Genomic DNA, 12,299 nt, shown 5'->3' on the forward strand with positions numbered 1-12,299 from the left:
TGAAGAAAAAATGAAAAAAGAATGAGCAATGCCCGATTTCATACGTATGCTCATTTGACTCTACTAACAAAATCCTTCATTGAAAATCTTTAACCTCTGTTCATATTTATATTTGTGCAATGTGTACAAACCTAAAGAATTGTGTACTGTTCTTAAAATTTGTATATACATAGATTGTGTTGAAATATCTATATATTTTGTAAATTATATAAATCGCAATTTTGTCCCTGCAAATGTAATAATGTAATAACGAATAGATACATAAAATTTCATTAAAAAAATATAGTTAATAATATAAAATTTTAGCAAATATTATTGTATTCGAATACAAATAATTTGATAAATATATATCATCGAAATATAATTTGATAAATAAAATTTGATATTATTGTTATATAGAAATTGTCTTCTTTTCAAAAGTGATATGTGATTAATCTATTATTATTACCATTCTCATTATTAGAATGATATAATCTAAAGCAAAGATATTTCAATAGAGGGATAAACAATATATCGTTGTATAATGTATATTTATTTAATATAATCATAAATATATACGTACAAGTAATCTGTACAAATTAATAGAAATAGCTTTTAGCTAATTAATATGTACCATTTTAATTATTAACGAATAGTTAATAAATAACATTAAACAAAGTTTATTCTTTCTATTTGAAAAATTTCTTATTGCGTCAACTAATTCCAAAACTAAACTAATAGTTCAAATAATTTTATCATTATTGCGTTTAATAATTGTTAAAATGAAATTGAAAGATTCAATAAATTTCGCTTACATACATGCGTACGCGCGCACGTTTAACAAATCAAAATATTACTATCTCACTTTTTTAAAGTTTAAACGAGCGATTGATATAGTTTCGACGATCTTTTTTTGATCAGGCCATTATTTATTTGTACACTATTTTTTTTTAATTACATTTATGTAATATAACGGTAATAATATAAATTATGGGTACATAACACATTACCGTTTTGAAGGCAATACAAAAATTTTGGCAATATTAAAACTTTACAAATATGAGAAAAGCATAGTAATAATACTGTACAATGTTACTATCATTGCGAGTATGTTGACAATTCTTTAAGTCTGTAACTTTTCTTTGTATCACTTAGGACAAAAGCTTTGCATTATTGAATAAAATTTTTTTTTAATAATATTTGTCGTGTTATTTATTACTAAAAATTTGAAACATTTAAATCTATGTTGTTGAATATATATTGCATATTAATATTATTTCTTAGGTTTCATAACATTATCGTTTTAGTTATATACGGAAATTTAACAGAAGTAAAACGATTTTGTAAAATATTTCATTGACAATTGAATGTTCGCTTACCAAAATTTGATTACTGGCAGTATTATTTGAAGTATATACATTGATTGAAAGAAGTTGTATCTGTCCTAATAATATTCCGTTTATTTTTTATCAACATAGTACTCGTTGTTAGTCGATTAGAGGATTTCAAACGCTAAATTCAACTTATAATGTTTTTTTTTGTTTCTAATTTTTTAAACCATTATCATATGAGTGAACTCAAATTCATGGTGGACTCAAAGGCTGTACAATCTATTCAAAAAATCTTATACTTAAAAATTTTTAACACGCACGCGCGCGCGCGCATACAAATGTAATTACTGTATGCATTTGTCATATTATCATGTAAAGCATAGGACCTCTGCCACGACGTTTAGCATGTAGTGATGTTGAGACGGTGGTATATACTGATTTTGAGTCCACTAGCAAGCGAATTACCAAGTATTGCATTAATTTTTAATATAGCAAATAATTTGATTAGTAAGATTAAAATAATGGAGCAAATCTGATTTAAGAAAAAGTTTTAAGAAAAGGAAAAAACCTCTTTGTTAATATATTTGATGTTCTCGAGCATTAAAATTCTATTCAATAATATTTTTGCTTTGTTTACAGAGAGATAAAATAATCAAATCAAATTTTGCATATCATGTAAATTATAAATGTGCTTAGTATTAATTTCAAACCTACTGATCGCATTTGTTTCTTTAATATCAAAATAGCAAAGTAACTTTAAAGTGATTGAAGTAGTCTATGTTTTTCCCTTAATATCAAATCAAAGTATGTATGATGAATTTTATTTTTTTTATTGAAGCATGTTTTCCCTTTCTTTATATATACTTAGATAAGAATTCCATGAACAACATATAAATAATATAACATTGTAACGATAAATATCATTCAATATTTTTGAGAAAGTTATATTGCATATGATATAAACATGTAACCAAAGTAATCCAATGAGTTTAATTTTTAAGGCAATTTAAAATATCACAATAAATTTATATTAGATCTATCCATGGTATAAATTATATGTTGCTATTTATCAAAGTACGTAGTGTTGGGGGCCAAGGTTACAGAGGAGAGTATTTCAATCTTTCTCACTCTTAACACTATCTCTCCATCATGTGCCCTACCTCTTTCTACTGTACTATTGTAGAATACTCTCTGGCATTATTGGTAACCCTGTTTGGAACATCCACATCCATACATAAAATATGAGAGAGAGAGAGAGAGAGAGAGAAAGAAATACACAGTAGTGTTGAATTCAAATAACACGAAAAAATTGCATACTGCGTATCACTGCATATCATATCTCTATTTTCCATAAATTGTAAATCATCTTCTTAATCTCATCAGGTTTATAGATCAATTATATATTGTTCAACATTCAACACTTAATAAACTAAAAATAAAAATGTTATACGAATTGATCATTTTAGATAAATTTTCATACATTTTCATTTTAAACTTAACACTGCTTGTGTTTAGTGAATCTGACAGTAAAAGCATAATTACACAGATTGAAAACTATGCGGCAATCAGATAATTTTCTTATCACTTTATAAGTTCCATCAGTTTTATATGTATGTAAATAAACGTATACTTATGATTATATCATGAAGAATGAAATAAATAAATGTTATTAAAACAAGAAATTATTCTTTATTTATTTTGTGAATCTATGTAACTTAAACTTTTTTTGCTTAGGCCATCAAGTACTACGAGGTTGTAAGTTCTTAAAACATTTTCATCCTTTTGTACATTATACATGTATTTATATACTATTGTCATGAAGAGGAAAGATTCTTGAATTGAATATATAAATTTTATGAACATAGTATATTATAATACAAGACCTTGTAATCCATGTATTACCATGTATACAGTAAAGGATAAGATTTTGTATTTAGTTTGTACTTTGTTCAATATATAATCTATCATTTTAAACAGCTTGTCTGTTTATTTATCACTGTTTGTGTAAGCCATAGCGAATGATGATGGTGCATCATTACAAGCAAATTACTTTTAATTTTCTTTATGATGTGTTGAACATAAATAATACTTGTAGCACATTCATAATAAATAACATGTTTTACTCATAGTGAAATTGTTTCTTTATCAACTGTAGCATATACAATGTACAAAAAATTTCAACTCTTAATATGTAATAATTTATACATTGTTCGCTAAATCAATATTGAACATATTGTTCTTTCTAGCTTCCCGGATTTAAATATCAAGTTCTTCTAGTTAAATCTGCTAACATTTATATGATTATTGTAAAGGTATGAATGTACCTGTACATGCCTATTCTACGAAATTTGCACGCTAGATTCAAAAAGAAAATTTCAAGGTTTCCTTTTTTACTTATTGTTTATATCTCTCTTTCTCTTATTGCACGAATAAACAAACAATTGAATAAATATAATGGATCAAATATAGTTATTTATTTATATTCACATATATTTCTTCCACAGATATTTATGTATATTTTTCAATCCTATTTTCAGTCCCACGTATACATATACTTTATACGTATGGTAATCAAATCAGATAGAGATAAGCCAAGTTAAATGAAGTAAAGAGAGAAAAATAACAAATAAAAATTAATTAATGTCCATCCCATCCGCGCGTGCAAACGCAGAACAGGCAATTTGGTCGTCTATATTATTGCGTGGAACTGACGGAAGAATGATCACTATCCGTCGATGCTGTATCCGAAAGCGGTACGGTGGATGATGCAAGCAGTGGTGAATCGGATGCAACGTAATGTTCGCGAAAGACTTTTGTGGATGGTTGTCGCTGAGACGATAAAGTGATATTTATATTTTCAGGTAAAGGAGGTAATACGTTATTTTGAAATTGTCCGGATATATTACCAACGGGTTGATAATTAGCCACTACGATGATTTTTCCGCTTCTGCTACGCGCTTTTCCAACACCGAAATAACGACTACTAGCCCAAATTAGTTGTGTAAAATGTCCTGCGATAACAAATGCAATCAATTTTAATAAATATTTATTCCGTGTTTATAATTTATATTATGCCGTATTTCCTGTAAAAAATACCTGCGTTTACATTAGCATGGAGAATATCCGGTTCTTTCAAAAAGTCATATTGCTTGACTGCCGAATACCAATACGATGCAACATCTTGTCCAGTTACATCAGTAGGAATAGCACCGCCAGGTCGACAATAAAGATTTTGTCCTACCTCTCGATCATTTCTATAGTAAAATGTGTTCGTGTGCGCTAAATGATTGGCCCATGTTTGTGCATACTCACACAACTATAAAAAAATGTACAATTTCAAATGCCTGACAATCTCTAAAAAAAATTTTAAATATATATTTATATTTTGTATAAACAAATCACATATATAAGTAATAAGAAATAAAAAATATAGCAATTTCTTTTCCACACTTATTCTTTTTCTTGAAACATTTAAGCACTATTATTCTTACCTGTGGTGACATCGTTAGAGGTGGTACATTGTGTCTTTGTCGATAAACATTATGCCAGCACAAACATTCCGTTATGAATTCGCTATCGCGCCAATCAGTCTCCAAATCGTTACTGTCATGAGCGATACTCATCGGCCTGTTACTCAGGATCTATGTAGTATCGACAAAAAGAGCAGGGGCAGTAAAAATGTGCCATTTTGATAAACTAATCACCTAGGCTTGTTCGTCTTGTTCTTGATTAGTGTCCTAAGCATTCGTCCTAGATCGTTGAAAGATTTCGTTCTCTCACCTTTTTTAATAGCTTCGGTCGATTGTCGAGCTGATGAATTTGATCATTATTCAGAACTGAAGAAGTAGAAGTCGATCCGCAGGTATCTGAAATCCGATTTGCTTTATACAGTTTTGATTGTTCCACTCTTTTTCGAAGATTTTCCAACGCTTTTGCCTCTTCTCTCTTTCTAGAAGGAGGCCAATTTGCGTTCGAAGTATGGATCATACTGATACCGACGGACGACGTATCCTAAAAAATAAAAAAATAAGAATTTTATGATTTTTGAAATTTTGCAGTTCTATCTTAATGATCTTGCAATTCGAATCAACAATAATTATATAGAATATTCAGGCATAAGTTGAAATTATTACCAAGTTCAAAATACAATTGGAACATAAACATGATTAACACAGTTTCACAAAAATACGAAACTAATAACTGTATAGAATTTGATACTTTAAATGGTTAATATTTTTGATTAAAAGATTAATTTAGTAAACTGTCCATTCTTGAAATGCCCAAAAAATTACACAATTATTATCTAACATATCTTTACAATAGATGCATTTGTCATCTTCGTTTATTACATTTTACGTATTTGATATGTTGATTAAATTGGCCTATATTACACGAATAAAGTAGCAAAAAAAAAAAAAAAGAAAATAATACGATACACCACCTTTTGGTAATTACCATTCGTGAGATTAAAATCTGCTAAATGAGCTGTTTGACTAAGCAAACGACGACTGGCAGGACATCGATTGCGATTTATTATTTCTTTTTGAATAGCATATTCGATGAAATAACTTTCAATTTCCATATTATCACGGTTGGATGGCGATAGAAGTTCTGTAGTTTCTTCTGCAGTGTCAAAATTACGATTTACTTCGCGTAACTCCATTACGAGTTGCTTTAAAATTTCCTGCAATCAACTGCAATATTATTCGTGCGGTTTATTATAACTCTCCAACCTACCCTCAATTACCGGCTGTCTACCGTCGACTGCTGAACTTCTACCTTCAACCACCTCCACTCGCCTCGACCATTGGCAATCCCTTCCCCTCTCATATTGTACAAAAATTATCTTTGCGTGCCGAGATTGTCCTTCTTTACCTAGCATGCGCATCTTGAATGTAACTATATTCACTCACATTTCCATACTGTTGTAGATTGCTCTTCATAAGTGCAGTTGACATCCAACATATACAATTTAAATATAAAGTTTTCAAAATTTGTCAAGATTTTGATATTTTGATATCTAATATAAAATATGAAGTTAGCAAATATATATCTACGACTAAGAAATAATTATAACCATACAATTTTGTAAATTTATTACATAATAAAAGAATATATTTTTGAAAATTATGTTCAACGGCAAAGCGTTTAAGAATTGTACTATTTTATACACGTATATTATTGAAAAGGCATATTCAAATTCTACGATATTACTTATTACATAAAAATAAAAAATTATGTATTAACAATGTATCGATAAATAAGAATTTTGTAATAATTTCATGCAATAAGTTTATACTTAAAAGTATATTGTAATAAGATAACCCACATACAAATTGTATTGTTATTATGACCATAACCTTAGACTAGAGTAGCAATAAACAATTAGGTATTAACCTAACCTAATACACTAATGAGACGACATAGTATTAGTAACAAGAAATCATATTTCTATTCGGATTACGCACTTTTAAATTATCATGCATATTTGACAGAAAAAATATAAGATATATTTTAAATGAATTAGTTTGTTATAGTACAGTAAGAAAAATAAATGAGAATATTTTTTAATCTTATTTATTACGAATATAAAACGAGAATCATGCCTATAAAGGAACGGAATTTTCAAGACTTGTAGTAGTATTTTGTCAGTGTCTATTTAATTTTGTTTTTTTCATTTATATAATCGTTTTGTGCAGATTTTTTTGAAGATAAGATTTTAAATATTAACTGTTTCCGATATTTAAAATACATTTCATACACAAATAGTGTGTTTATTTGTCAATTTACTTTATGTTAAAGGGATACATTTCATATTGTTTTTATTATTGTTGTTATATTGCAAAAAATGTCATTAATATATGTCTGTAAATATTATGATTCATGGAATAAATTTGTATTAGATTATATTAATTTAATAATTTCTAATAATTTTATAATAATAATTTTATTTTAATTATAATAATTTATATATGTATAAATATTATTATTGATTTTGATATTTAATCATATATTAAATACAAAAGTCATTTCTCAATTAATTTTTTTAATAACTTCAACCCTGTAGTTTCTTTTATATTTGAACAACTTTTATATATTACTTTGTTTATAGAATTGAAAAAAGCTTTCTTTAACAAATTTTCCTTTCTTTTATGTTGGCTTCAAAAATATTTTTCATATGTAGTACTTTAAATTTGTCAGAGCTTCTAATCATAGCTCAACTACTGGAATAAATTATAAATAAATAAATAAATTTCTATTGATTATAACTTGTATGCCCTTACTGTTTTTAAGAAAATAAAGATTAATTGTTCAACAAGTATTCCATATGACATAGAAATGGAAAAGTTTTTAATGAAACACATAGAATTTTAGTTCACCGAAATCTTATAATATTTTTATTAACTGAACTAGCCAAATGAACTTAGATTTAATCAATCATGGTTAAATTATCAATGAAATTAGGGTTATTTTGAAATATATTGTAGAATTTTAAATTAAAAATTCTTCATTAGTACTCGATGAGGACTAATTTTATGAATATTTCTGTTGATGAATCATTAAGAATAATTGCATCTGGTATTTCGATATTGTCGACAGATTAAAATGTTTTTGGTTTCCATCAATTATTGAAATTTTTGAATAATAGTTAATTAGCTCTTTGAATAATTCTTTTGTTAACGCTTTCTGTATTTTTTATGTTTTAGAGCAGTACTTTGTACTACTCTACTTTTATAAAGGCTTTAGTTCTTTTCCTGTCAGAATTTGCCACTGTGTTCTATGAATACAAACAATAAATAGTTATATATACATGTAAATCACTTGAATTATTGAAAACCCTGAAGACGGTATTAGAGTAATTGTGATTGCTTTGGGAGTATCTAGGTATAATATTCATTTACAAAGTATTCACTATTCCTGCCAATATGAAATAGATAGCAAGCAAAAACATGGATTGTTTACTCTGGCTCCTTGAACTTATTGAAGATGAGAAAAAGTAATCTCACTGTACGAGTAGCAAAAGCAAGCGAGGTTCTGAAAGCAGAGGGCATTGGTCTCATTGGAGGGCATTACTGTCAGGACACGTAGAATATTACCAGCAAAGAGCCATTAGGTACCAAGAATTGTTTCTTATGGCAAGAAAAGATGGAAGCAGTAATACAAATGATATATCTATTGAATTCTAGGTCGGTTAACCATATGTCATGCAGGACCGAAATATTTGATGGTGAAATAAAGACTGAGAAAGGAATTGATGCCAATTACCTTTCTAGAGACCCAGGTCTAAACACATTAATGAAATATAGTACAAAATACGGTATAGAAGAAAGTACACGATATCACAGAAAATAAATCACAAAATGGATTTCAAAAGAATCACAAAAGGCAATACAGTGTATACTATAAAATAAAGTACAACATATACTAGAAAATAAATTTGAAAATAAATTACGAAATATCGGGTGTTTAACATTTGCAAAAAAGGAAGAGCAATTAATAATAACACGGAAGTAAGAATAAGATTATTCTGCAATAAAATAAGAAATCATTTCTTATGTCACACGCGCTTTCACTTATGGCGTTTTAAAAGTTGCAAAAATAGTGGGGAAAGTGGACTCTCGTGACTCTGTTTTTTTAAATGTTATATCAAAAGGGGATACTTTTGAGGGAGACATTTTAAATACCGATCGCAATATATCGAATTTGCACAGTATGCACAATGCATATGCAGTAATACTGCACAAATGTGCAAAAATACAATATTCCTACAAGATATAACGAAAGAAAGTAGCGAGCATAGTAAGAAAAATAATATTAAAAATGTTGGCGTCCTCTTGCTGAAAATCCTAACTAAAAATTAGAGACAGCTAAGGGGCTGGAGCGACTTTACTTTTCAATTGACTTGATAAAAATTCGTGTCAAGGATGAAGCATATATTAAAAAATAAAAAGAGAAAAGGAGAAATGTTTGCGGGATAACCGTATTTCAATAAAAATACGAGTAATTTCGATATTAAAGAAATCTAATCTAATAATTTTACAACTTTTTAAATTTCTATTTAGAATAGACATTCGAAATTTCTTGAATCGAAATTCTAATACGCGACGTACAAGAAAACCCTAGCCTGATCCAATAAATATATTACAGAAACATATATTGCACGAGTGCTATTGTATATTAGTACATTAGCACTTATGATTACTATGCTCGCTACGAAAATAATAAAATACAACCCCAGTCACCCGTGCCGTTTTGGACCATTCGTCCTACATGATGGACATGAGAACTCGTAAACACGCGACTTACCGATCATTCGACTCTTCTCCATATGAAAGCAGTCCTGGACTGACTGTCGTCTTGGTCCTGGGATCAGCGTCACTGTATTCTACCCTTGCCACGTGGTCAATGCAAAGATGTCAACATTGGTTACAATTACTATTTCTTTTCTTGGAACTTATTGCAAATACATTCACGATGTTGCGGACGCGTCCGAACTTGTTTCGACCGGTATGGAGAAAAAATATCGCACATGAAACGATTTAGGCGAAGTACGGTTATAATTTAATTGTGATACTAATGAAATAAAAAAAATTAAACATGGAATATTCATTTCATTATTAAATAGTTAATTAGAGATAAAAAATGAATGAAATAATGAAATGAATAATTAAATATTAAAGTAAATAAATTAAGCAAATAAATTGTTAAATGTTAAATATAAGTAAATAAATTAAATAAATTATTAAAAAAGAGAAAAATAAATAAACAAATAATAAAATAAATAATTTAATGAATTATTAAAAGTTAAACATAAATAAATAAATTAAATCAATTATTATAAGAGAAAAATAGAAAAATAAGTTAATTTAGGCGGTTCGAGTTTCGATGTACACCACTTTATGACGGCCGAGGAGGAATTAACGTGTCCTGTGACCGCCAACTGCCTATATGAACCGACCGGTACCCTTGCCCGAGATCAAACGTAAATTTACGAACTTGTCGATTTGCCAAAGATTCGTAAAGCCGTTATAATAGTTATTACATAGTTTATTGCAAATATATGCTTTATATAATTTGCAATAACAATATGTACAGTAATTTACATATGTACAATTATTTTTTCATACAGGAAAGCCATTTACTTGCTCGTAACAATAGTTTTTAACATAGAAATTTTTAAAACAACTTTTGCTGGAGGACTGTTTAGTCATCTGTAGATATTGACCTATGTGCATAAGAGAAACTCCAGACCGGCTAACTTTCCCTTTTTATCCCTTACTCATCCTTATCGCCCTATTGCTCACTCAAACTCCGACCTTCCCTGCATCATCCTTTCTTAACCTTCGATCTGTGGACAACCCCCTCTTATTTCCTAATTCACATTACACTCAAGTTCGTCTGTTGGTTGTAACAAAAATAAAGATATATTTGGAATACAACACTTTTTAAAGTTAAAAAAAGGGAATAATAGCTAAAATTGATATTAAGCAAGGGGATTCCCTATGCGCCTCATCACTCATCAGCCATCCTAAAATAAGGTAAAATTCGCGTTTATAACAAATTCTATAAATTTAGAAACTTAATTTTCTATATTAGAATAATGCTACCTTACGTTTATAATCGTGCGTTTATACAATTCTTTAAAAGTGTGTACAATCAAGGAGTCGATAATGCTTATGTATTAAATTATGTAACTATATATATACATATATAGCCTTAAAAACGAGTGGAAGTCTATGAATGCGTCTGAGTGTTTAGGATACATGACCGACCGATTGAGAATGAGGGTACAAGGGCGCGGGCGAGACAGTCTCTAGCGATCTTTTAACAATCTTCAAAAGGTCTTGAAGAATTTCTAAGATACCCGTAGCGGATCTCTCTAGTTTCGTAGCCGTTAATATAAGTATAAGCTTATTGTATTTTACGAAGAAGTAAAGCAACACTATTTTAGCCTATCCACACAACGCGATCCTACATACATATGTAGTCTTATTTACTATAATTCGAACAAAACGAACAAAGTCGTGATAGACAAGGACAGCAAGCGGTTAGAAAAAGATAGAGAGAAGATGCTCCCTTCTCTTTATTCTCTTAATAGCCCGACGAACATGAAGTCACAGATGAAGGGGAGTGATTTTGTTCTTGCTAAAAAGAAAATGAAACTAGGATGGTTTTATGCTTAGATACATTTTTATTCACTTTGAAAGTTTCACATATACACGATAATTGTTAACGACATAATTCTTCGGTTCTTTTCTTGTAACTTTCATTTTATTTTTTATCCTTTCTTCATTGCTCTGAAAATATAAATCTTTATAACTTGTAATTCTTTTGTCATTTTCTCAATATCTTTTATTTGTAAGTCCAGGTGGTTCAACAGCTTGTTGCGAGCTTAATTTTGGATCAGTTCTTCATCTTCCTCTGCTTCTTCACCAAATGATAAAAGATTGAAATCTCTGTAACAAAATGTTACATTGCAAATAATACTACTGCTGCTTTTTTCGTTTTTTAACTGTCCTTTACTTCTTCACCTTCCTGTACTATTATTCTCTGTATAATATCAGGAAATGCATTGTTCAATATTATAGTTTTTATCAATCTTGGAGGATAAAGTGGTCTATCATTCTACAAAAAAGAGGAAATATTATATTTATATGAATTTTTGTTATATATTCTTGCAAACATTAAATTTACCTCATCTACAAGTGCTTCTTCGAGTTTAAGCATACTACATATAGATTCCCCAGTAACTCTACCAAAGATTGTATGCTTTTTCTACAGATCTAGTGTAGAACTAACAGTAAAGAAGAATTGGGAACTATTGTCATCTTTTCCAGCATTAGCCATCGCAATTAAATCTCGTCGACAAAAACGTAGTCTTGTATGAAATTTGTCCTAAAACATGTATATCCAATAATTATTTTTGAATAAAAAAGGGAGTTATTTAATTTTTAAATATAGTCTCACTTTAAATGGTTCTCCATATAT

General features: G+C 28.8%; 1 protein-coding gene across 2 annotated transcripts; it reads right to left on the minus strand.

Moving 5' to 3' along the window:
• Positions 1-3,998: 3,998 nt before the first annotated feature.
• Positions 3,999-6,269, minus strand: LOC108548738 (uncharacterized). 2 transcript variants are annotated; one of them, XM_017901827.1, is made up of 6 exons: positions 6,058-6,269; positions 5,752-5,994; positions 5,091-5,321; positions 4,802-4,951; positions 4,407-4,626; positions 3,999-4,321 (listed from the first exon to the last, which is right to left on the minus strand). In XM_017901827.1, the coding sequence occupies exons 1-6, from the start codon at positions 6,196-6,198 to the stop codon at positions 4,005-4,007; spliced, it is 1,302 nt and encodes a 433-aa protein (XP_017757316.1). In that variant the 5' UTR covers positions 6,199-6,269; the 3' UTR covers positions 3,999-4,004. The 2 variants fall into 2 exon arrangements, with proteins under 2 accessions (XP_017757316.1, XP_017757317.1); XM_017901828.1 differs by having other exon boundaries at positions 5,752-6,004; positions 6,058-6,089.
• Between the last annotated feature and the right edge of the window lie 6,030 nt (positions 6,270-12,299).

Source organism: Eufriesea mexicana, unplaced genomic scaffold (genome assembly GCF_001483705.2).
Source record: "Eufriesea mexicana isolate 0111107269 unplaced genomic scaffold, ASM148370v2 scaffold1767, whole genome shotgun sequence".
Classification (NCBI taxonomy): Eukaryota; Metazoa; Arthropoda; class Insecta; order Hymenoptera; family Apidae; genus Eufriesea; species Eufriesea mexicana.

Excerpts from the sequence above, each read along its gene's own strand:
- LOC108548738 (XM_017901827.1), bottom strand. The coding sequence starts at position 6,198 with ATGCGCATGCTAGGTAAAGAAGGACAATCTCGGCACGCAAAGATAATT. Across the intron at positions 4,627-4,801 it reads CTCTAACGATGTCACCACAG|TTGTGTGAGTATGCACAAAC; the intron begins GTAAGAATAATA and ends ATTTTTTTATAG. Across the intron at positions 4,322-4,406 it reads CCATGCTAATGTAAACGCAG|GACATTTTACACAACTAATT; the intron begins GTATTTTTTACA and ends TTGTTATCGCAG.